This window comes from Pleurodeles waltl, chromosome 1_2 (assembly GCF_031143425.1).
Source record: "Pleurodeles waltl isolate 20211129_DDA chromosome 1_2, aPleWal1.hap1.20221129, whole genome shotgun sequence".
NCBI classification, from domain to species: Eukaryota; Metazoa; Chordata; class Amphibia; order Caudata; family Salamandridae; genus Pleurodeles; species Pleurodeles waltl.
The window spans coordinates 18,106,607-18,133,355 of NC_090437.1; the positions used below are offsets into that span (position 1 = coordinate 18,106,607).

The 26,749-nt window shown below is 47.2% G+C and overlaps 1 protein-coding gene across 1 annotated transcript in view; it reads right to left on the bottom strand.

Moving 5' to 3' along the window:
* LOC138296500 (poly [ADP-ribose] polymerase tankyrase-1) overlaps positions 1 to 26,749 on the bottom strand; it is a 734,848-nt gene that overhangs the window by 343,582 nt on the left and 364,517 nt on the right. The window contains exon 12 of the mRNA XM_069235671.1: positions 4,715 to 4,860. Within this exon, the coding sequence (XP_069091772.1) occupies positions 4,715 to 4,860 (146 nt within the window). The remainder of the gene's footprint in view (positions 1 to 4,714; positions 4,861 to 26,749) is intronic.

Here is a 26,749-nt window from a genome sequence, read left to right on the forward strand (position 1 = left end):
CAAGGAAAATCTTACTCAGACCACCTGCTGTCAAGATTTCTCAATGCGTGCGGTCGCTGATGGTCGCTACCACTCGTGTTAAAAAATCTTCCGTTCGCGCTGAGGAAGGTGCTGTTCACGTACAAAATCTACTTGAGTGGCAGAAAAGAAGCAGCAACCTCTTGTGCTGCACGTTATGCTGTTCGCTCTGATTTTCAGAACGGGAGAAACACCTGGCTCTAAAAAACAGTGCAAAACTGCATTATCTAACGCACTCTGCCACTTGGGAAACTTTGTGTAGTGCGGCAGAGTATTTTTCATAACTTCGAGGAGTTCTGCATAGCGGAACTCTGCCCAAACCTATTCTGTATGGCACCAATGACTGAGTCAAATAATCTTGTCACAGAATTGAGAATACTACCGAGCTAGGTGGCTCAACTGTAGCCATAAGAGAAGTCAAAGATGTGGTGATAATTTTGCACTGAGATGACATGCTTAGAGAGGACAGTGGAGGATCTAGGCTGAGATAGTAATTTAACTAAAACAGGTCCGTACAGCAAGTAGTGACCAGTCAAAAAATTGTAATGATGGGTGTAGGAAAATGCCACTGTTGGCACAGTCACCCCCCACTTTTTGCATAGTGTTGATACCAGCTTTCATTGGAAGTGTGCTGGGACCCTGCTAACCAGGCACCAGCACCAGTGTTCTTTCCCTAAAACTGTACCTTTGTTTCCACAATTGGCACAGTCCTGTCACACAGTTAAGTCCCTTGTAAAAGGCACCCCTGGTACCAAGGGCCCTGTGGCCAGGGAAGGTCCCTAAGGGCTACAGCATGTATTATGCCACCCTTAGGGACTCCTCACTCAGTACATGCACACTGCTGTGCAGCTTGTGTGTGCTAGTGGGGAGAAAAGACAAAGTCAACATGGTACTCCCCTCAGAGTGCCATGCCCACAAACCACAGCCTATGACATAGGCAAGTCACCCCTCTAGCAGGCCTTGCAGCCCTAAGGCAGGGTGCACTATACCAGAGGTGACGGCATAGCTGCATGAGCAGTATTGCCCCTACAGCGTCTAAGTCAATTCTTAGACATTGTAAGTACTGAGTATATGGTCTGGGAGTCTGTCTTTCTTTGGCGAATTAGGACCAATAGGGATAGGGATGTGCCACCCTCCCCAGAAGGAGTGGGCACAAGGAGGGGTGTGGCCACCCTCAGGGACAGTAGCCACTGGCTACTGCCACTGACCCCAACACATCCCTAAATTTAGTATTTAGGAGCGACCCCGATCCAGCTCTTCAGATGCCTGACGACCTCACGAAAGAAGGACTGCTGAGCTGAAAACCCCGCAGAGAAGAGAAAGACAACTGACTCTGCCCCAGCCATACCGCCCCACCTCCTGCTTCGAAAAGCTGCAAGAAAAGAAGCAACCCGTTCTGCAGGACCAACAACCCCTGGAAAGCCTCCAGGGGACTACCTGCATCACTGAGGACAAAAAAACTCCCATGGACAGCAGACCTGTCCAAAAAGAAGGCAAAGAAACCATCTTTAAAGGGACTCTCACCTCACTCTAGAAGTGTGAGTCCAACTACTCTGCACCCGACGCCCCTGGCCCGTGTCCAGAGAAAGCAACTATCCAGAGAGGACCCCCAGGTGACTCAGATGGCTTGTCCACCCTGGGCTAACCTGTCTGCACCCCCAGGATGACGTCTACAGAGGGAATCCCGAGGACCCCCCCCAACTGCGACTGCCCAGGACGAAGCTATCCGACGTCTGGAGAAACACTGGACCCGCAGCTCCCAGGACCGTGAGAAACCGACCACCGGTGCAGCAACGACCAAGCGGCCCTCAACCTAGCCCAGTCAGTGGCTTGACCGAGAGGCCACCCCTGTGCCCTGCCTGCAGCACGAAAGTGACCCGAGTCCCACCATAGAGTTCTATTGAGCACCCGACGCCCTGTTTGCACACTGCCCCCTGCTGTCCCCGTGCCGCTGAGGGTGTGGTTTTTGTGCCTACTTGGGGCCCCTCCAGTACTCCTCCAAAACCCCCCTGGGCTGCCCTCTAACACCCCCGGGAACTTACCCTGGGGACCCCTCACTCAGTGCATGCACACTGCCTTGCAGCTTGTTTGCTGGTGGGGAGAAAAGACAAAGTCGACATGGCACTCCCCTCAGAGTCTCATGCCTACAAGCCACTGCCTGTGGCATTGGTAAGTCACCCCTCTCGCAGGCCTTTCAGCCTTAAGGCAGGGTACACTATACCATAGGTGAGGCCATAGCTGCATGAGCACTATGCCCCTACAGTGTCTAAGTCCATTCTTAGACATTGTAAGAGCAGGGTAGCCCTAAAGAGTACATAGTCTGGGAGTTTGTCATTACGAACTCCACAGCACCATAATGGCTACACTGAATACTGGGAAGTTTGGAATCAAACTTCTCAGCACAATAAACCCACACTGATGCCAGTGTGGGATTTAATGAGAAATGCACAAGGAGGGGATCTTAGAGATGCCCCCTGTATGCCAGCTCTGCTGTTAGTGTGTGACTGACCGGTCTGTGCCAGTCTGCCACTTCCAGAGAGTTTCTGGCCACATGGGGTGAGTGCCTTTGTGCACTCTGTGGTCAGAAACAAAGCATGTCCTGGGTGGAAGTGCTTCACACCTTCCCCTGCAGGAACTGTAACACCTGGCGGTGAGCCTCAAAGGCTCAAGTCTGGTGTTACAATGCCCCAGGGCACTCCAGCCAGTGGAGATGTCCGCCCCCTAGACGAGCCCCAGTTTTTGCGGCAAGTCCAGAGGGATAATGAGAAAAACAAGGAGGATTCATCCCTTCAGCCAGATACATCCCAAAGGTGACCAGAGCTCAAGTGACCCCCTCCTTGAGAAATCCTCCATCTTTATTTGGAGGTTTAGGACCATTAGGGATAGGGATATTGTCCCCTCCCTAGAGGGAGTGGGCACAAGGAGGGTGTAGCCACCTGCTGAGCCAAAAGCCCCACAGAGAAGAAAAGGAGATGACAACTGACTTGGCCCCAGCCCTACCGGCCTGTCTCCTGGTTCAAAGGCCCTGCAACCGAGAAATGATGCGTTCTGCAGGACCAGTGACCCTTGAAAATCCTCCAGGGGACTGCCTGCATCACCGTGGGCCAAGAACTCCTGTGGGCAGCGGATCTGCCCAACAAGAAGAAGATATCCATCTGACTCAGATGATGTGTTCATCCTGGGTTTACCTACCTGCACCCCCACGACGACGCATCCCGAGGGAATCCCGAGGACCCCCCCCCCCCTGACCGCGACTGCCCGGGACGAAGATATTCGACGACTGGAGAAGCACTGTACCCGCAGCCCCCAGGACTGTAAGAAACCAACCACTGGTGCAGCAATGACCAGCAGGCGGCTCTCACCCTTGCCCAGTCGGTGGCTTGCCGAGAGGTCCCCCTGTGCCCTGCCTGCAGCACTTCTATTGAGAACCCGAAGGCCTGTTTGCACACTGCACCGGCCGCTCCCATGCCGCTGAGGGTGTGGTTTGTGTGCCTACTTGGGGCCCCTCCAGTGCTACTCCAAACCCCACTGATCTACCCTCTGACAATGCAGGTACTTACCTGCCAGCATACTGGAACCATACTACCCCCTATCTCCATGGCCGCCCACATTATTTTGGCTCCTGTTTGACCTCTGCACCTGAGCGGCCCTGTGTGTTTGGGGTTGCCTTGAACCCCCATCGGTGGACTACCTCTGCTCTGAAACTGAACTGTACTTACCGCCCCCAGGAACTGTTGAAAATTGCACTGTGTGAACTTTAAAAATAGCTTTTTGCCATTTTAATGAAAACTTGGTACAATATTGAATCTATTCAAAGTCACAACTATTACTATGCAAAGTGCCTTTCATTTAATGTACTTACCTGCTAAATTAATCTTGTGGTTCTAAAAATAAACAAAATAATATATTTTTTTCATATAAAAACCTATTGGCCTGGAGTTAAGTCACTGAGTGTGTGTTTACCCTTATTGCTTGTGTGTGTACAACAAATGCTTAACACTACCCTCTGATAAGCCTAACTGCTCGACCACACTACCACAAATAGAGCATTAGTATTATCTATTATTGGCACTGTCAAGCCTAGTGGGGAACCCCTGGACTCTGTGTACACTATATCTCATTTTGATATAGTATATAAAGAGCCAGCTTCCTACAATGTGGTAATGCATGGACCAAAAAACAAAGTCACTGCTTTGCGCCACATGATTCAACTGGTAAGACCTTCTGATTTGATGTCCTTAATGAAGAATGTGATATATGTATTTGCTGGGCTACCGACCCATAAACTAAAAACTCCAGAGGGGATAGAGTACTCAGAGTGAAAATTAATTAGAACAAAGAAAATGTGCATTAAATGGAAGAAGTGCAGCTGATGTTACAGTTCAAGAAGCACAGACTAGAGAATAAACAGATCTAATGGTAGAAACAGTAGACAGATTTATGTTCTGATGTGGCTTATAACTGGGGCTCATAACATCTTGGATCCCCCCTATTTACCTTTATACATCACTTTTTGTAAACGACTGCAGGTGAGGTTGAAGTTACTTGAAGCAAAACTAGAACTGATGTAAAGGTTACATTTCATCAACCAGGAGGGTGAATACTAGCAGTGGTTTATCTAATAATGACAAATAAACATGGCAGAGAACTGCAAATTAATTTGGAAGACTACAGTGAAGATCCACATATTACATACCCTTTGTCCTTGGCATGTACGTCAGCCCCATGGTGCAGTAAATATTCAACAACAGAGATACGGTTATAACCTGCTGCAAAATGCAACGGTGTTGAATGGCGCCCCTCCAGGTCTCTGCAGTTCACATTTTGAGGACTGCAAAGCTGCTATTGCACAACACAATTAAAAAAAAGGGGAGAGAAACAAAGCTAATTTTATTTTTATTTTTCAAAGTAAAGTGTAGATTCTGATCAATACTACAGTAACAACCTCGACAGGACATCTTAACCTATGACAAACATCACATCAAAGAATAACTAACAGTAATAGTATGAACTACAACATGCATGTCAAATGTCAGTCACTGTAAAGGAGCCAATTAAGTAATGCTTTGAAAAATAAACACAATTTTTAGGAAGGTGTCATTTTTTTCTAGTCCACATTGCTTTTAAACTTTGGTTTGCTTCAGTGTGTGACCACTTAGAGTGAGCTGGAACTGTTGCACTGTGTTTCAATTTTAAAAGGAGCCATTTAAGTTGCAAAGTTGCAAAAAAGGTATTTTGATCTCCTTAATATTCCACTTGGATATAATGTTGCTTCTAGAAAATGCTATTGGACAGGTGCTAATTGAAGTTCTGTTATGGCCCTAATTGTGCTTTGACGGTCACAGAGAGATTTTAATTCAAATAGGTTGCTACCTTCTTCACTCTGATGGCAAGGCACAAAAAATTCTTCCATAATATGATAATGGTTTAACTTGTATTACAGAGTACAGTTATGACCTGAAGTACAGTAAGGTGGGTGAGCACAGATATTGGGGAAGAAAGCAATCCAAACTGAATGTTAACTAGAGTTAGCTGCGAGAACATGGCTGCCACACCACCCTCCAGTCTTTCTTGCTACATGGCAAAAAAGCTCGAGTCTGTAGCTTAAGAAAAACAATTAGAAAGGGAATCTCATCCGGTAGGTGATATGGTAAAAAACAGTCACATAATGATATATGAAAAGGAAGATGCATGCATCTACACCAAAGGACTTTAAAAACATCCCAGTTAACTTATGTTCTGGCAAGTAAAAATGCATTTTGGAGTTAAAATCGTCAAATCGGGAAATAACACATGTGTAAAAAAAAAAGTGTTTTTGCTTTTAATGTGAAACAGCTGCCACAGGTAGCCTGAGAAATATTTTTCACAGACTGGCCATTAACTATTCTACTTCAATTCATGAATTTCTCACCCATGAGAATATTATGTGTGTAGTAAGCCGAGGTCTGGTTGTAGTACCTACACCCTCCCCCCCCCCCCCCACTTGCTTCTTCCACTGGGAGGTCTTCAGGCTCCAAGAAGCCCCAGCCTCCAGCACTTTGCAAACCGAAAAGCAGCTCCTGTCCTGAAACTCCTGTGATGTGGAAGTTCTGTTTTGCTGGGCTGGTAAGGCCCCCTTGTGACTACATGTGACCAGCGTCTGTGGATCACTTGTGGGGGCTCCATCGACTTCTGTTGGCCTTGCTGTGTGACCCCCCCCCCCCCCCACCCAAACCCCACCCCTCGCTGTTAGAGTCTTCTGGACCTTGCTGGTCCCCATATCTTTGAAAACTCTTCTGCAACTCATGTTTGCATTTGACTGTGCTTGTTGGTGATCTGACTGGTCACTTACCCTCCGGCGACTGTGGAGAGACAGCTCGTCGGCAACTCCTGGGATCTCCTACAGCTCCTGGAACCTGCAGCTGGACTTCTTCCACCGACTTGCAGGAACTTCATCTTTAGGAGGATGGGCATTGCCACCTGCACCACCTGAGCACCTCCAAGGGTCCCCTTCCTTTTCATGCCCTCCATGTTCGGAATCAGCCCCTGGGTTCCACCAGCCTGTTCCACAGGTCGTGACAGCAGCTAGACAATCTGAGGCAGCCACAGTCTTCATGGAAGGTCCCTTCTCCCCTCAGCATCCGGGTCCCTGGTGTAGGGACTACTGTCTTCTGGGCATCCTGGTGTGGGGACAGTCTCCATCAATCCTCTTGCATGTTGGTTTCCTCGGGGTCCACTGAGAAGGGTACTGAATTTCACAAACTCCAACCACTACTCTCTGTGTTAGTCTGTGGGACAACTGGGTGGGTAACTACCTTACTTGTGGTGGCTGGGGTTACTTACTGTACTTACCTCCGGTGTACCTAACTGCCCCAGCCCCTAGCTAACTACCACACTTACATTGGCTGGAGTCACTGTTTCACATTCCACTTTTCTAGTATATGGTTTGGCCCTCCCCTAGGGCCTTGTGCATTTTTATGCCATTTCTGATGGTTATTCTGTGTATATATTGTGTGTAATATCGCCAAAGGGAGATATACCAATATGAGCTCAGTGGTAGTGCTGTAATAAAGTATCCTTTATTTTTGTTTTGCATCACATGTAGAGTCTTTCTTGTGAGTTACTGTATGACTACTGTAGTTATGCAAGTGCTTTACATTTCTCCTGGATAAGCTTTAGCTGCTCACCTCGGCTACCCCCAGAGAGCTTCTGCTATCTGGACACCTACTCACTATCACTAAGGGTTACCTGGGATAGGGTGCCACACCATAGGTGTACACCATAAACTGAGCCAGCCTCCTACAATGTGTTTTATCTCTAAAACTGAAACGTGAAAGCCCCTAAATATCTTAGCCAGATGTGGTTACGCCATGTAGTGCTGTTCATTTGAGAGAAAACTGGGTCTCATCCTCTACAGATCAGTGTTGAGAACTGAGCGATAAACCATTAGTAGTTCCTATAAGGTACCTAGTGAGACTGTTTTCAGAATAACAAATTACTTACCCTAGATGTAAGAGTATTTCTGGTGGATGCATACTTCCTCTGGCAGATTCCTGATTATATGAAATGACATGAGGCACAGAATAACATCTCTCTACAGTGTCCAAGTAGCCTTTCTGGCTCTGGCTGAGAAAGCTTTTATACCTTTGGGAACTTCCTTGTCCACAGCTCAATGCATATCTTAATCTACATAATAATGCAGCTGAAGAGGTGTGCTTTGACATTGTGGTGCTTTTCTGCACAGTGGCAAAACCCAAGAAGAATTAATCGTGATTTGCCAAGGCAGTGATGGAGAGGAAAAGGAAGGGCAGAATTCTGAAGAAAGGAGAAGAGATTGTTTCTTACTAACATTAAGAGTACTGAAAATGGAAGCAAACATACAGGTTACTAAAACCTGCCAAATATTACAAGTGGATAGTAAAAATGAGCTGGGAGTGAATATGGACAGTTGGGAAAGCCCTGAGACTAGCTCATGTTGAGTACACCTTTGGCACCCTCCGAAGTAGGAGTGAAAAGCATGGCAGAAGCAGCTGTCACTGGCACAAAATATGCATGTTTGTCACTGGTCTAAGGCAATCTTTAAGGGCCTTAAAGCCTGAGGGTTTTTTTATATATCCTAACTGAAAGTCACTCAAAAAGTGGCCTTAAACTTTTGAATAAACCCTTACTATTATATCTGTAATCAGGAGGAGAAAAAGAGAACTGACGAAAAAGAGCACAACAGCTCCTGTTATATAGCCATATATCACATACATAGCTGCAGTTTTCATGGATCTTAAAATCACTGGAGCCATATGGATGCCCACTGTTGACTGTGCAGTATCTTCCAATCAATAGTATGTACACTGAACTAATCCAAAATACGGGAAATCTGCAGATGCAAGTTATATGCTGTGAAGGTGATTAATTTTGTACTTCCTTTCAAAGCAACGGGATAGGAGCGGACATGAAAGCCAAATGTATAAAGTAATACAAGCCAATCTTCTATGGAATTTTATTCATAGCTCTCCAGGTATCCAGGCTCTTGAGCAATGGGTCTCTCACAAGAAGTACTGCCATTAAGATCAATTTAAGAACAATTACCAAAACTGACATTAATGCATTTGGCGAAGTGATGGGAATATAAACATAATGCTGTTTATAATTCTACAATGTGAATTATCTGTTTCCACTTGTGGACATCACAATGTGCATTTCCCGGATTCTAACATGTACAGATCTAGCTTTCTATCTTGTATTTGGCAGGACTGACAAAGAAGCCAATGAAAGGTAAGCATCAGGCAGACTTCAAGCCACATGTAGTAAACAATATCTCTCGCAAGTGACAGCACATGTGCCGACCTTAGGCGAGGCCTAAAAATGACCACAAAAGCGGGTGAGGGCAGCCATCGTGGTTGTAGCGAGAAGGGAAAAAGTAGTACACAACAAATTAGCAACACAGGGGTGAGGCACATATGGAAGGCAGCAACACTGAGTGTGGAGATCTGAATTGGGGAAAAGCGCCTCCGAAATAGAACAGCACATGAGAGCGCACTACAAGCATTTGGGGAAGGGAGTATTTGGTGGTAGGAAGTAGCACATGGGGGAGATATTATGAAAACACACTGAGTGGTTAACCAAAAAGAAAAAAAGTAAAGCCAATAAAACGATAAGCAACTGGTGGGCTCCATTCCTACTATAAATTCTTCGTAAGCCCACAGCAGATCTTTCGCAACCAGATAGCTTAAGCTGTCTGGTAGGTGAGACTTAGATCTCAAATGACAAGGATACTCTTGGCAACAGGTGTCTCAAGCATGAATGATGTCCCTTTTTAGGTGGGACTTCCATAATGACCACTGAGTGGTTAACCAAAAAGAAAAAAAGTAGGCCCATAAAATCGAGCGGGGAAGGATACAACTTAGTCAATAAAAAAGTGGTAAAGAGGGTGTGGTCTAGGGATGGGATAAACACAAGAAGAGGAAGGCAAGCCTTCAAATAACAAGCAAGGAAAACCATTTATAATAAAGCCAATAAAACGATAAGCAACTGGTGGGCTCCATTCCTACTATAAATTCTTCGTAATCCCACAGCAGATCTTTCGCAACCAGATAGCTTAAGCTGTCTGGTAGGTGAGACTTAGATCTCAAATGACAAGGATACTCTTGGCAACAGGTGTCTCAAGCATGAATGATGTCCCTTTTTAGGTGGGACTTCCATAATGACCAGCACTTTGTGAATATCCTTGGCATTGATTTTATTCAAAATGGCAAGATTTAACTGTAATGTGTTGCACCTTACTGTGACTGAGAAAAGTTATGTGTTTTCGATCAATATGTAGAAGTATGAGTCATTCAATTTTATCCTGTTAATGTAGTCAGCCTTCCTGCTTCAGCGAGATGACGAGTGGCCATTTGTAACTTGCATCATGAACCACTTTCCTGGGGATAAAGTAGTGTGTGAAGTAGACAATGCTGCCTCTTTCTATCAGTGGACACCACTATTGTGCTCATTTGTAGAAATGGCATATATTCAGGTTTGCAGTTCATGCACCCTAGACACAAACTGTGAGGTTTTGTTGTCAAAGTAACACCAATAATCATGCATTATGCTATGTAGCATCAAATCTGTCTAAATGGCAAGCATGCCAGCAAAGAGCGTTTTGGTTTTGTTGAAAAATGGGTACAACTGGGGGAATGAGTTTTGTTGTGGTGGTCCATTTACCCACACCATCTCTACCACTTCCTATTGTGAACTTACTTCAGTGGCGTCTTCTGTGTGAGGATTGAGTGCACTGGCACTGGATGACTTGGCCTGTCTAGTAGAAATGGCCATGGGCCTATAGAATATTACTGGGGCAGCCCAGTAACAAAAGCACACTATCCAGCTGGCCATCTGGTAGCTGGCCTTCTAAGTCTCTGGTCGCAACACTAAGCAAACAGCATTTCCCCGGGAAGCATTTTGTTTGCAAGATGTCAAATGGAGTTCCATCATGGGAATACCTCATATCATGAAGATGTTATTACACTGCACTTTATGGCAGAGACAAGTTGGTATACTGATTACTCTTTCTTCTGCTGATATGGCATTAATTATAAACAAATAATCACCAGAGGACTAACTAAATATTTGGCCATGGCTGATAGAGACTCACCACTGGGTATGGGATCTGGGGAAAATTCTGCTGTGAGGTCAGTACACAGGGGACTAGACTAAGTTTCCTTGATCCCTGCAAAGACAAACTCCTAAGAGATAGAAAAAAAAGAATATAAACAGTATAAATGGGCACAGGAATTGGGATGGGAATGCTCTTTGAGCTGGGGTTATGGTCCTGTAAATGCAGAAACTAATCTAAACAGGATGTTGGCCTCGATATAGCAAGAGTTCCTCATTTGGGAATAAAACAGCACCTTCTCTTCAAAAAGCATAAAGGGACAAATGAGCTTGATGATAGGATGGGAAGTTAATCAGGGAAAATCAGCTTGAGAACGGTAAAGAAAGAATCCAAATACTTACAAGTAATTATGGCTTTGCAGTTTGAGGGTCTTCAAGATTCACATGCTGTGCGCATATGTCCACCATCTAGTGAGAGCTTTATTAATAACCGAGCCCAGAGGGCACCTTAGAGGTGCCCCCTGAAAACCTACCAGCTACTAGTATGTCGACTGACTGGTTCTGACCAGTTCATCCACCTTAGACATGTTTATGCCCCCCTCACCTGCTTCCCCCTCCCCCAACGGCGAGAGCCAGCGCAGTCGATGGCCACAGACAAAAGCATGCACTGTGCGGGGGTGTTAGCACCTCACCCAGGCAGGATGGAAATTCCAGGGCAGGCAGCTTTAAAGGCCTAACCGCCTTTGTAATGTAACCCAGGTCTTTACAGATAGCAGAGATGAGCAGACCACCTGTCCTCACCCCACTTTTGGCGGCAGCACAGGTGGGAAAATTAGGCAGATTAGGAGGTGTGCCCACTTCATCCCAGTCCCACCCCTAAGGTGGACGAGCTGAAGTAAACACCACTTGTCAAATTCCTCCATCTTGTTTGAAAGGAATTAAGCCACTAGGGTTAGGGTTATGCCCACTTCACAGTGGAAGTGGTCATAGAAAGGGTTTAGTCACCACCGTGAAGGTGGTCAGCCTATTGTCTCCCACCTGGCGCTCCCTGTAATGACACTAAATTGACTATCCCTGAACCCTAGAACTCAAATCCTGACGACCTAAGAAGCAAAGGACAAAGAAGAGTCGCATCTGCAGAAGAGGAAAAGAAGCAGCAGCTGACTTAGTACCAGCCTCACCAGCCTGCCTGCTGACCTCTACGGACTCTGACCAAAAAGACATCTTGTCCTGCAGCCGAGCCTCCAAGAAACCCAGGAGGACAGCCTGCCTTCCACAATGACTCAGACTCCCATGGGCAGCAGATGCTCTGGAACAAAGTTGCAAGAAACAGCTCTGCAGCCTCCGGAATAGCAAATACCAGACACCCAAAGTGACCTCTGCACCCGACGTCCACAACCCAAGGTGAAGCCAACCAACGGTGCCCGCAAAGTTCCCCAGCTGTCCGCTCAGTTTTCAACCCGCTTGAACTCCCCCAAGTTGCCTGCAGCCCCCACACGCAGGCCCCCTCTTCCGTTGCCTTGTGGGAAGAGAAAACCCATTATCTCCAGCAACCACTGCACCCGTCGACCCTGACCCCATCTGAGGTGGTTCACTGATGCCAATGACGTCCCTCCTTGCTGGACTCCCCGATGATGCCTGTAGCCTCAACACACAGGACCCCCTGACTGAGTACTCTTGGACGAAGAAACCGGAAGCTTAAGTACACCACTGCATCCGTAGGCCCTGGAGAAAAGGTCAAAGGTGCACTTATGTCCCAGAGCACCTCAAGTCTACAACCTACCTGCTTGTTGTCCCGACTGGCTTCCTAGCCAGAGTCTACAGCTTGCTTGTCCTGAGGACCAACTCCCATTGAAAACTACTAGGCACCTGACACCGTACTGCACCAGGCCGCCCCAGTGCTGTCTAGAATAACCTGCTGGTGTGGTTCTGATCAGTGCCCAGTACTTACCTTAAATCTCTGAGATTGGCCTCTTAATTCATTGTTAACCCTGTGTTTGCTGAACCTTGTTTTCCTCCATAGGTGAATTGCACTAAGTGTTGATTTTTTATTCGCAAAAGGCATCGAGGTTTGATGCATCGTTCAGTATTCTGCTGTCGACCTGTCTGATTTAGACACCTAAACATCCTTTTCATGACCGTCTTTCAAAGACTTGTATTTTTCAGATTCTCACCTTCAAGGGCTTCCTGGTCTCGAAGCGTGCCTGCGGTTATCAAATGCTTCTACACAAGGCTCCCTTCGATGCCCTTAAGTCAGATTTTCAGGACTCTGTCAATTTCTTTGAGAACGATGGCTCTGTTAACTCTGGTCTCTTCATCTTTTAGGCTGCCTGACTTTCGATGATCATCCGATCTGATTCTTCCTCTGCTTCTTCAGCGACGTTGTAATTCACTTACTCTACTGAGAGATGTGATTACTAAAAGGAATGCTGTTTTTGGAGTTAAAAACTTTGGTGAAGCCTTGTGCATGGGTTCAAAGGGTGGTCTCGTTAGTCCTATTAGTACTACATTTAGGGTTCACTCAGGTGGTATAAGAATAGGTGAGGGGATAAGCCTTTTGGCTCCCTCCTTAAATCTCGATTAGTGGAATAGTGAAGACGTGTCTTGTGTCAAAAACAAACAAAAAAACCTTAAAGTATGTTGCAGTAGCTGACAAATGACCAGGCTTGATTGCATTCCTCCAGATGTGTGATGTATTTAACCATTACAATCTCATTGTCTAGTTGCAAGAGTAGCTTCGCCCATTACACCATATAGGGTGTTTCTTACACTTAAAGGCACAGCACTTCCTAGTGTACGGCCTATGTGCTTCTTTTATGATTGTAATTGGTTTCTCTGGTAGGTCTAAATGTTCAAACTCTGCTATCTTAGGAGTCAGGCCATGAGTGACAGTTATTCGGGATGAAAACCTTCCCTCTCTTGTAGTTTGTCGTTGTGCATTGGGATTTCGACAGTGTTCCCTTGAGCACTCTGCATTAGGTAAGACAACCATGGCTGAGGTGGTCTCGCAGGGGCCATCCGAATTAGAGTCATGTGGGACATTCTGAACTTCTGTATCACTAGGGTTGAGGAGGAAAGACACAAGCAAACCTCTGCATAACTTATAGACCGTGCATTCCTAATTGATTGGTGGTAATACTTGGATGCAAAGGACTGGCACTTAGCATTTTCATCTGTTACACACAGATCTACCTGTACTGTACTGCTGGAAAATGTTTTCTAGGAGTTCTTGATTTAGATCCCACTTGTGAGAAATGTTTGCCCTTCTGCTGAGTTTATCTGCAACAGCTTTCTCTATTCTTGGGGCATGGTGTACCTTGCAGATGGACTGATCTAGTCTGAACAGCCAAGCAAACTATTCCATAATGCTAAAACATGGTAGTTGTGTTGTCCATGAGAACTGGCAAAGTTTCCCCTTTAATATAAATCTGGAGTGCCTTTAGGGACTGGAAAAACATTTTTAGCACCAGATAGTTGATTTGTCTGGCAGCTTCTTGTTACTTTTAGTTGTCCCATGTGTTCCCTCCATCACATCTGTGACGCATTTATTATGATGGCGAGTTGAAGAGGCAAATTAAAACGTCTTGCCTTCATCATGTTTTCCGTGGTACACCACTTCAATTCCTTGTTGAATGTCTCTGTGACAACCACAATATCTTCCCATTTCCTTTTCATCTGTGACTACTGATTGTTTAACAAGCCTGTCCTTGTAATGTTTGCATAGTATCCATCTCCGCCTTCAAATCAAAATTAGGTTTCTGGGAAAGGAGATCATTTTTCAAATTTATTTAAAACCCTAAACGATAAAGAAGGCAGACACTTCTTTTCAGACTGTTCTCGCTCTTACCAGCCAGCCGTCTAGGTCAGAATATACATGAACAGATGTTTTTTTTTTTTTTTTAACCTGTGCTGCAACCACTGCAAATGTTTTGGTGAACCCCACTTGGCACATACTTTGTCGTAGGACAACACTTTGAACTTATAGTGTATGACTTTCGGTACAAGCTTGAGGAATCATCTGTGTCAAGGGAGAATTGGAACATGAAAGCAGGCATCTTTTAGGACTATAGTTGCCAGATAGTCTTTGTCTTCCAGCAGTGGAATCAACTCTAGCAAGATTGTCATCTGGTATCTTTGTGTCGTAATAAACGTGTTGACAAATCTCAGGTCCAGTACTGGCCACAGGTTTAAGGCTTACTTTGGAGCAAAAAAGAACACAGGGTATGTGTGGTGTTCTCTTAGTCCTGTGGTACAATTTCTATTGCTTCCTTTTCTAATAGTTCTAGCATCTCTCTTTGCAGTACCTTTTTCTATTTCTTCCTGTATGTTTTAAGGTATGGGCATATTGAAGGAGGTGTCTATATGAACTCCATGCAATATTCATGCTGTATTACATTTAGCACCCACCTATCCGTGGTAATGGACTTCCAGGTTGTAAGGAAATGCCTCCTTGGCATGGTTACCCCCTGACTTTTTGCCTTTGCTGATGCTATGTTTTGAATTGAAAGTGTGCTGAGGCCTGCTAACCAGGCCCCAGCACCAGTGTTCTTTCCCTAACCTGTACTTTTGATTCCACAATTGGCACACCCTGGCATCCAGATAAGTCCCTTGTAAGTGGTACCCCTGGTACCAAGGGCCCTGATGCCAAGGAAGGTCTCTAAGGGCTGCAGCATGTCTTATGCCACCCTGGAGACCCCTCACTCAGCACAGACACACTGCTTGCCAGCTTGTGTGTGCTGGTGAGAACAAAACGAGTAAGTCGACATGGCACTCCCCTCAGGGTGCCATGCCAGCCTCTCACTGCCTACGCAGGTATAGATAAGTCACCCCTCTAGTAGGCCTTACAGCCCTAAGGCAGGGTGCACTATACCATAGGTGAGGGCACCAGTGCATGAGCACTGTGCCCCTACAGTGTCTAAGCAATACCTTAGACATTGTAAGTGCATGGTAGCCATAAGAGTATATGGTCTGGGAGTCTGTTTTACACGAACTCCACAGCACCATAATGGCTACACTGAAAACTGGGACGTTTGGTATCAAACTTCTCAGCACAATAAATGCACACTGATGCCAGTGTACATTTTATTGTAAACTACACCCCAGAGGGCACCTTAGAGGTGCCCCCTGAAACCTTAACCGACTATCTGTGTAGGCTGACTGGTTCCAGCAGCCTGCCACACTAGAGACATGTTGCTGGCCCCATGGGGAGAGTGCCTTTGTCACTCTGAGGCCAGTAACAAAGCCTGCACTGGGTGGAGATGCTAACACCTCCCCCAGGCAGGAGCTGTAACACCTGGCGGTGAGCCTCAAAGGCTCACCCCTTTGTCACAGCACCGCAGGACACTCCAGCTTAGTGGAGTTGCCCGCCCCCTCCGGCCACGGCCCCCACTTTTGGCGGCAAGGTCGGAGGAAACAAAGAAAACAACAAGGAGGAGTCACTGGCCAGTCAGGACAGCCCCTAAGGTGTCCTGAGCTGAGGTGACTAACTTTTAGAAATCCTCCATCTTGCAGATGGAGGATTCCCCCAATAGGATTAGGGATGTGACCCCCTCCCCTTGGGAGGAGGCACAAAGAGGGTGTACCCACCCTCAGGGCTAGTAGCCATTGGCTACTAACCCCCCAGACCTAAACACGCCCTTAAATTTAGTATTTAAGGGCTCCCCTGAACCTAAAACTTTAGATTCCTGCAACTTACCTGAAGAAGAAGACTGCTGAGCTGAAAAACCCCTGCAGAGGAAGAACAGAAGACACCAACTGCTTTGGCCCCAGTCCTACCGGCCTGTCTCCTGCCTTCCAAAAGAAACCTGCTCCAGCGACGCTTTCCAAGGGACCAGCGACCTCTGAACCCTCTGAGGACTGCCCTGCTTCAAGAAAGACCAGAAACTCCCGAGGACAGCGGCACTGCTCCACAAGAACTGCAACTTTGTTTCAAGGAGCAGATTTAAAGACCCCTGCAACTCCCCGCAAGAAGCGTGAGACTTGCAACACTGCACCCGGCGACCCCGACTCGCCTGGTGGAGAAACAACGCTTCAGGGAGGACCCTCCGGCGACTCTACGACTGTGAGTAACCAAAGTTGTCCCCCCTGAGCCCCCACAGCGACGCCTGCAGAGGGAATCCCGAGGCTCCCCCAGACCGCGACTGCCTGAACTCCATTTCCCGACGGCTGGAAAAGACTCTGCACCCGCAGCCCCCAGCACCTAAAGGAACGGAACTCCTGTGCAGGAGTGACCCCCAGGAAGCCCTCTCCCTTGCCCAGGTGGTGGCTACCCCGAGAAGCCCCCCCCCTTGCCTGCCTGCACCGCTGAAGAGATCCCTTGATCTCTCATTGAATTCTACAGAGAACCTGACACTTGTTTGCACACTGCACCCGGCCGCCCCCGCGCTGCTGAGGGTGTACTTTCTGTGTGGACTTGTGTCCCCCCCCCGGTGCCCTACAAAACCCCCCTGGTCTGCCCTCCGAAGACACAGGTACTTACCTGCTGGCAGACCGGAACCAGGGCACCCCCTTCTCTCCATTGAAGCCTATGCGTTTTGGGCACCTTTTTTACCTCTGCACCTGACCGGCCCTGAGCTGCTGGTGTGGTAACTTTGGGGTTGCTCTGAACCCCCAACGGTGGGCTACCTTGGACCCAAACCTGAGACTTGTAAGTGATTTACTTACCTGAAAAAACTAACAAAACTTACCTCCCCCAGGAACTGTGAAAATTGCACTAAGTGTCCACTTTTAAAACAGCTTATGGTGTTTTATGTGAAAAGTATACATGCTAATGTAATGATTCAAAGTTCCTAAAGTACTTACCTGCAATACCTTTCAAATGAGATATTACATGTAGAATTTGAACCTGTGGTTCTTAAAATAAACTAAGAAAATATATTTTTCTATAACAAAACCTATTGGCTGGATTTGTCTCTGAGTGTGTGTTCCTCATTTATTGCCTGTGTGTACAGGGAGTGCAGAATTATTAGGCAAGTTGTATTTTTGAGGATTCATTTTATTATTGAACAACAACCATGTTCTCAATGAACCCAAACAACTCATTAATATCAAAGCTGAATATTTTTGGAAGTAGTTTTTAGTTTGTTTTTAGTTTTAGCTATGTTAGGGGGATATCTGTGTGTGCAGGTGACTATTACTGTGCATAATTATTAGGCAACTTAACAAAAAACAAATATATACCCATTTCAATTATTTATTATTACCAGTGAAACCAATATAACATCTCAACATTCACAAATATATATTTCTGACATTCAAAAACAAAAAAAAAACAAATCAGTGACCAATATAGCCACCTTTCTTTGCAAGGACACTCAAAAGCCTGCCATCCATGGATTCTGTCAGTGTTTTGATCTGTTCACCATCAACATTGAGTGCAGCAGCAACCACAGCCTCCCAGACACTGTTCAGAGAGGTGTACTGTTTTCCCTCCTTGTAAATCTCACATTTGATGATGGACCACAGGTTCTCAATGGGGTTCAGATCAGGTGAAAAAGGAGGCCATGTCATTAGATTTCCTTCTTTTATACCCTTTCTTGCCAGCCACGCTGTGGAGTACTTGGACGCGTGTGATGGAGCATTGTCCTGCATGAAAATCATGTTTTTCTTGAAGGATGCAGACTTCTTCCTGTACCACTGCTTGAAGAAGGTGTCTTCCAGGAACTGGCAGTAGGACTGGGAGTTGAGCTTGACTCCATCCTCAACCCGAAAAGGCCCCACAAGCTCATCTTTGATGATACCAGCCCAAACCAGTACTCCACCTCCACCTTGCTGGCGTCTGAGTCGGACTGGAGCTCTCTGCCCTTTACCAATCCAGCCACGGGCCCATCCATCTGGCCCATCAAGACTCACTCTCATTTCATCAGTCCATAAAACCTTAGAAAAATCAGTCTTGAGATATTTCTTGGCCCAGTCTTGACGTTTCAGCTTGTGTGTCTTGTTCAGTGGTGGTCGTCTTTCAGCCTTTCTTACCTTGGCCATGTCTCTGAGTATTGCACACCTTGTGCTTTTGGGCACTCCAGTGATGTTGCAGCTCTGAAATATGGCCAAACTGGTGGCAAGTGGCATCGTGGCAGCTGCACGCTTGACTTTTCTCAGTTCATGGGCAGTTATTTTGCGCCTTGGTTTTTCCACACGCTTCTTGCGACCCTGTTGACTATTTTGAATGAAACGCTTGATTGTTCGATGATCACGCTTCAGAGCTTTGCAATTTTAAGAGTGCTGCATCCCTCTGCAAGATATCTCACTATTTTTGTCTTTTCTGAGCCTGTCAAGTCCTTCTTTTGACCCATTTTGCCAAAGGAAAGGAAGTTGCCTAATAATTATGCACACCTGATATAGGGTGTTGATGTCATTAGACCACACCCCTTCTCATTACAGAGATGCACATCACCTAATATGCTTAATTGGTAGTAGGCTTTCGAGCCTATACAGCTTGGAGTAAGACAACATGCATAAAGAGGATGATGTGGTCAAAATACTAATTTGCCTAATAATTCTGCACTCCCTGTATGTACAACAAATGCTTAACACTACTCCTTGGATAAGCCTACTGCTCGACCACACTACCACAAAATAGAGCATTAGTATTATCTCTTTTTGCCACTATCTTACCTCTAAGGGGAACCCTTGGACTCTGTGCATGCTATTCCTTACTTTGAAATAGCACATACAGAGCCAACTTCCTACATTGGTGGATCAGCGGTGGGGTACAAGACTTTGCATTTGCTGGACTACTCAGCCAATACCTGATCACACAACAAATTCCAAAAATTGTCATTAGAAATTGATTTTTTGCAATTTGACATTTTTCTAAATTCTTTAAAGTCCTGCTAGGGCCTTGTGTTAGTCCCTGTTAGCATTGCTTTTAGAGTTTAAAAGTTTGGTAAAAGTTTGAATTAGATTCTAGAACTAGTTTTAGATTCTTAAAAAGTATTCCAACTTTTAGAGGCATAATGTCTAGTGCAGAGATGAATGTGGTGGAACTCGACACCACACCTTACCTCCATCTTAAGATGAGGGAGCTAAGGTCACTCTGTAAAATAAAGAAAATAGTAATGGGCCCCAGACCTTCCAAACTACAGCTCCAGGAGCTGTTGGCAGAGTTTGAAAAGGCCAACCCCTCTGAGGATGGCAACTCAGAGGATGATGATAGTGACTTGGAGGGTGATTCCCCCCTACCAGTCCTATCTAGGGAGGACAGGGCCTCTCAAGCCCTGACTCCAAGCATAATAGTCAGAGATGCTGGCTCCCTCACAGGAGGGACCAACCTCTCTGAAATCACTGAGGATAACTCCAGTGAAGAGGACATCCAGTTAGCCAGGATGGCCAAAAGATTGGCTTTGGAAAGACAGATCCTAGCCATAGAAAGGGAAAGACAAGAGATGGGCCTAGGACACATCAATGGTGGCAGCAACATAAATAGGGTCAGAGATTCTCCTGACATGTTGAAAATCCCTAAAGGGATTGTAACTAAATATGAAGATGGTGATGACATCACCAAATGGTTCACAGCTTTTGAGAGGGCTTGTGTAACCAGAAAAGTGAACAAATCTCACTGGGGTGCTCTCCTTTGGGAAATGTTCACAGGAAAGTGTAGGGATAGACTCCTCACACTCTCTGGAAAAGATGCAGAATCTTATGACCTCATGAAGGGTACCCTGATTGAGGGCTTTGGATTCTCCACTGAGGAGTATAGGATTAGATTCAGGGGGGCTCAAAAATCCTCAAGCCAGACCTGGGTTGACTTTGTAGACTACTCAGTAAAAACACTAGATGGTTGGATTCTAGGCAGTGGTGTAAGTAATTATGATGGGCTGTACAATTTATTTGTGAAAGAACACCTATTAAGTAATTGTTTCAATGATAAACTGCATCAGCATCTGGTAGACCTAGGACCAATTTCTCCCCAAGAATTGGGAAAGAAGGCAGACCATTGGGTCAAGACTAGGGTGTCCAAAACTTCCACAGGGGGTGACCAAAAGAAAGGGGTCACAAAACCTCCCCAGGGGAAGGGTGGTGAGACAGCCAAAAACAAAAATAGTAAAGAGTCTTCTACAGGCCCCCAAAAACCTGCACAGGAGGGTGGGCCCAGAACCTCTTCACAAAACAATTCTGGGTACAAGGGTAAAAACTTTGATCCCAAAAAGGCCTGGTGTCGTAGCTGTAGTCAGTCTGGACACCAAACTGGAGACAAGGCCTGTCCCAAGAAAGATACCACTTCTAACTCCCATCCAGCTAAAACTGGAATGGCCAGTCTCCAAGTGGGATCAACAGTGTGCCCAGAGCAAATCAGGTGTCACACTGAAGCTACATTAGTCTCTGAGGGTGGGGTGGATTTAGCCACACTGGCTGCCTGGCCCCCTAACATGCAAAAATACAGGCAGCAGCTCTTAATTGATGGGACAAGTGTAGAGGGCCTGAAGGATACAGGTGCCAGTGTCACTATGGTGACGGAGAAACTGGTTTCCCCTGGCCAATACCTGGCTGGACAAACTTATCCAGTCACCAACGCTGACAATCAGACTAAAGTACATCCCATGGCTATGGTAACTTTAGAGTGGGGAGGGGTCAATGGCCTGAAACAGGTGGTGGTCTCCTCAAATATCCCAGTAGACTGTTTGCTTGGAAATGACCTGGAGTCCTCAGCATGGGCTGAGGTAGAACTGAAAACCCATGCAGCCATGCTGGGTATCCCTGAACTGGTGTGTGTCAAGACAAGGGCACAGTGCAAGGCTCAGGGTGAAAAAGTAGAGCTGGAGTCTGGAAGAAAGGCCCAGCCTACCAAGAGGAAAGGAAAGTCAGCTGGGAAACCAGCTGCAACACAGCAAGAAAAAGAGAACCTCTCTTCTCAGGAAGAAGTTCTGCCCTCTGAGGGAACTGAGCCTAGGAGCTGGAACCTTATCAGGTTGAGCTCTTAGGCCCAGGGGGACCCTCAAGGGAAGAGTTGTGTAAGGGACAAGAAACCTGTCCCTCTCTTGAAGGCCTTAGGCAGCAAGCTGCTGAAGAGTCCAATGGCAAGAAAAATGGAACACATAGGGTCTATTGGGAAGATGGACTCCTGTACACTGAGGCAAGAGATCCCAAACCTGGTGCCACTAGGAGAGTGGTAGTGCCTCAGGGTTTCAGAGAGTTTATTCTGACCTTAGCCCATGATATTCCCCTTGCTGGGCATTTGGGACAAACCAAGACGTGGGAGAGGTTAGTCAACCACTTCTACTGGCCCAATATGTCCCAGAAGGTTAAGGAGTTTTGCCTCTCCTGCCCCACCTGTCAAGCCAGTGGTAAGAGAGGTGGGCATCCAAAGGCCCCCCTTATTCCACTTCCAGTGGTGGGGGTCCCCTTTGAAAGAGTGGGTGTGGACATAGTTGGTCCACTAGAACCTCCCACAGCCTCAGGAAATATGTACATCCTAGTAGTAGTGGATCATGCTACTAGGTATCCTGAAGCTATTCCCCTAAGGTCGACTACTGCCCCTGCAGTAGCCAAGGCCCTCATTGGTATCTTTACCAGAGTGGGCTTCCCTAAGGAGGTGGTGTCTGACAGAGGTACCAACTTCATGTCAGCATACCTAAAACACATGTGGAATGAGTGTGGGGTGAATTATAAATTCACTACACCCTATCATCCACAAACTAATGGCCTTGTTGAGAGATTCAACAAGACATTAAAGGGCATGATCATGGGGCTCCCAGAAAAACTCAAAAGGAGATGGGATGTCCTCCTGCCATGTCTGCTTTTCGCTTACAGAGAGGTGCCTCAGAAGGGAGTAGGATTCTCACCCTTTGAACTTCTGTTTGGCCACCCTGTAAGGGGACCACTTGCTCTTGTTAAAGAAGGCTGGGAGAGACCTCTTCATGAGCCTAAACAAGACATAGTGGACTATGTACTTGGCCTTCGCTCAAGGATGGCAGAGTACATGGAAAAGGCAAGTAAAAACCTTGAGGCCAGCCAACAACTCCAGAAGTTGTGGTATGACCAAAAGGCTGCACTGGTTGAATTTCAACCAGGGCAGAAAGTCTGGGTTCTGGAGCCTGTGGCTCCCAGGGCACTCCAGGACAAATGGAGTGGCCCTTACCCAGTACTAGAAAGGAAGAGTCAGGTCACCTACCTGGTGGACCTGGGCACAAGCAGGAGCCCCAAGAGGGTGATCCATGTGAACCGCCTTAAGCTCTTCCATGACAGGGCTGATGTAAATCTGTTGAGGGTGACAGATGAGGACCAGGAAGCTGAGAGTGAACCTCTCCCTGATCTCCTCTCATCAGACCCTAAAGATGGCTCAGTGGATGGAGTGATCTACTCAGACACCCTCTCTAGCCAACAGCAGTCTGACTGTAGGAAGGTCCTGCAGCAGTTTGCTGAACTCTTTTTCCTAACCCCTGGTCAGACACACCTGTGTACCCATGATGTGGACACAGGAGACAGCATGCCTGTCAAAAACAAAATATTTAGACAGTCTGACCAAGTTAAGGAAAGCATCAAGGTGGAAGTCCACAAGATGCTGGAATTGGGAGTAATTGAGTACTCTGACAGCCCCTGGGCTAGCCCAGTGGTCTTAGTCCCCAAACCTCACACCAAAGAAGGAAAGAGAGAGATGAGGTTTTGTGTGGACTACAGAGGTCTCAACTCTGTCACCAAGACAGATGCTCATCCCATTCCTAGAGCTGATGAGCTAATAGAAAAATTAGGGGCTGCCAAATTCTTAAGTACCTTTGACTTACTGGCAAATCAGAATGGCCCCTGGAGCAAAAGAAAAGACAGCATTCTCCACACCTGATGGGCATTATCAGTTCACTGTTATGCCCTTTGGTTTAAAGAATGCCCCTGCCACCTTCCAAAGGTTGGTGAATCAAGTCCTTGCTGGGTTGGAATCCTTTAGTGCAGCTTATCTTGACGATATTGCTGTCTTCAGCTCCACCTGGCAGGATCACCTGGTCCAACCGGAAGAAGGTTTTGAAGGCCCTGCAATCTGCAGGCCTCTCTATCAAGGCATCCAAATGCCAGATAGGGCAGGGAACTGTGGTTTACTTGGGACACCTTGTAGGTGGAGGCCAAGTTCAGCCACTCCAGCCTAAGATCCAGACTATTCTGGACTGGGCAGCTCCAAAAACCCAGACTCAAGTCAGGGCATTCCTTGGCTTGACTGGGTACTATAGGAGGTTTGTGAAGGGATATGGATCCATTGTGACAGCCCTCACAGAACTCACCTCCAAGAAAATGCCCAAGAAAGTAAACTGGACTGTAGAATGCCAACGGGCCTTTGACACCCTGAAGCAAGCTATGTGCACAGCACCAGTTCTAAAAGCTCCAGATTACTCCAAGCAATTCATTGTGCAAACAGATGCCTCTGAACATGGGATAGGGGCAGTTTTGTCCCAAACAAATGATGATGGCCTTGACCAGCCTGTTGCTTTCATTAGCAGGAGGTTACTCCCCAGGGAGCAGCGTTGGAGTGCCATTGAGAGGGAGGCCTTTGCTGTGGTTTGGTCCCTGAAGAAGTTGAGACCATACCTCTTTGGTACTCACTTCCTAGTTCAAACTGACCACAGACCTCTCAGATGGCTGATGCAAATGAAAGGTGAAAATCCAAAACTGTTGAGGTGGTCCATCTCCCTACAGGGAATGGACTTTATAGTGGAACACAGACCTGGGACTGCCCATGCCAATGCAGATGGCCTTTCCAGGTTCTTCCACTTAGAAAATGAAGACTCTCTTAGGAAAGGTTAGTCTCATCCTCTTTCGTTTGGGGGGGGTTGTGTAAGGAAATGCCTCCTTGGCATGGTTACCCCCTGACTTTTTGCCTTTGCTGATGCTATGTTTTGAATTGAAAGTGTGCTGAGGCCTGCTAACCAGGCCCCAGCACCAGTGTTCTTTCCCTAACCTGTACTTTTGATTCCACAATTGGCACACCCTGGCATCCAGATAAGTCCCTTGTAAGTGGTACCCCTGGTACCAAGGGCCCTGATGCCAAGGAAGGTCTCTAAGGGCTGCAGCATGTCTTATGCCACCCTGGAGACCCCTCACTCAGCACAGACACACTGCTTGCCAGCTTGTGTGTGCTGGGGAGAACAAAACGAGTAAGTCGACATGGCACTCCCCTCAGGGTGCCATGCCAGCCTCTCACTGCCTATGCAAGTATAGATAAGTCACCCCTTTAGTAGGCCTTACAGCCCTAAGGCAGGGTGCACTATACCATAGGTGAGGGCACCAGTGCATGAGCACTGTGCCCCTACAGTGTCTAAGCAATACCTTAGACATTGTAAGTGCAGGGTAGCCATAAGAGTATATGGTCTGGGAGTCTGTTTTACACGAACTCCACAGCACCATAATGGCTACACTGAAAACTGGGAAGTTTGGTATCAAACTTCTCAGCACAATAAATGCACACTGATGCCAGTGTACATTTTATTGTAAACTACACCCCAGAGGGCACCTTAGAGGTGCCCCCTGAAACCTTAACCGACTATCTGTGTAGGCTGACTGGTTCCAGCAGCCTGCCACACTAGAGACATGTTGCTGGCCCCATGGGGAGAGTGCCTTTGTCACTCTGAGGCCAGTAACAAAGCCTGCACTGGGTGGAGATGCTAACACCTCCCCCAGGCAGGAGCTGTAACACCTGGCGGTGAGCCTCAAAGGCTCACCCCTTTGTCACAGCACCGCAGGACACTCCAGCTAGTGGAGTTGCCCGCCCCCTCCGGCCACGGCCCCCACTTTTGGCGGCAAGGTCGGAGGAAACAAAGAAAACAACAAGGAGGAGTCACTGGCCAGTCAGGACAGCCCCTAAGGTGTCCTGAGCTGAGGTGACTAACTTTTAGAAATCCTCCATCTTGCAGATGGAGGATTCCCCCAATAGGATTAGGGATGTGACCCCCTCCCCTTGGGAGGAGGCACAAAGAGGGTGTACCCACCCTCAGGGCTAGTAGCCATTGGCTACTAACCCCCCAGACCTAAACACGCCCTTAAATTTAGTATTTAAGGGCTCCCCTGAACCTAAAACTTTAGATTCCTGCAACTTACCTGAAGAAGAAGACTGCTGAGCTGAAAAACCCCTGCAGAGGAAGAACAGAAGACACCAACTGCTTTGGCCCCAGTCCTACCGGCCTGTCTCCTGCCTTCCAAAAGAAACCTGCTCCAGCGACGCTTTCCAAGGGACCAGCGACCTCTGAATCCTCTGAGGACTGCCCTGCTTCAAGAAAGACCAGAAACTCCCGAGGACAGCGGCACTGCTCCACAAGAACTGCAACTTTGTTTCAAGGAGCAGATTTAAAGACCCCTGCAACTCCCCGCAAGAAGCGTGAGACTTGCAACACTGCACACGGCGACCCCGACTCGACTGGTGGAGAAACAACGCTTCAGGGAGGACCCTCGGGCGACTCTACGACTGTGAGTAACCAAAGTTGTACCCCCTGAGCCCCCACAGCGACGCCTGCAGAGGGAATCCCGAGGCTCCCCCTGACCGCGACTGCCTGAACTCCATTTCCCGACGGCTGGAAAAGACTCTGCACCCGCAGCCCCCAGCACCTAAAGGAACGGAACTCCAGTGCAGGAGTGACCCCCAGGAAGCCCTCTCCCTTGCCCAGGTGGTGGCTACCCCGAGGAGCCCCCCCTTGCCTGCCTGCACCGCTGAAGAGATCCCTTGATCTCTCATTGAAATCTACAGAGAACCCGACGCTTGTTTGCACACTGCACCCGGCCGCCCCGCGCTGCTGAGGGTGTACTTTCTGTGTGGACTTGTGTCCCCCCCCCCGGTGCCCTACAAAACCCCCCCTGGTCTGCCCTCCGAAGACGTGGGTACTTACCTGCTGGCAGACCGGAACCGGGGCACCCCCTTCTCTCCATTGAAGCCTATGCGTTTTGGGCACCTTTTTGACCTCTGCACCTGACCGGCCCTGAGCTGCTGGTGTGGTAACTTTGGGGTTGCTCTGAACCCCCAACGGTGGGCTACCTTGGACCCAAACCTGAGACTTGTAAGTGATTTACTTACCTGACAAAACTAACAAAACTTACCTCCCCCAGGAACTGTGAAAATTGCACTAAGTGTCCACTTTTAAAACAGCTTATGGTGTTTTATGTGAAAAGTATACATGCTAATGTAATGATTCAAAGTTCCTAAAGTACTTACCTGCAATACCTTTCAAATGAGATATTACATGTAGAATTTGAA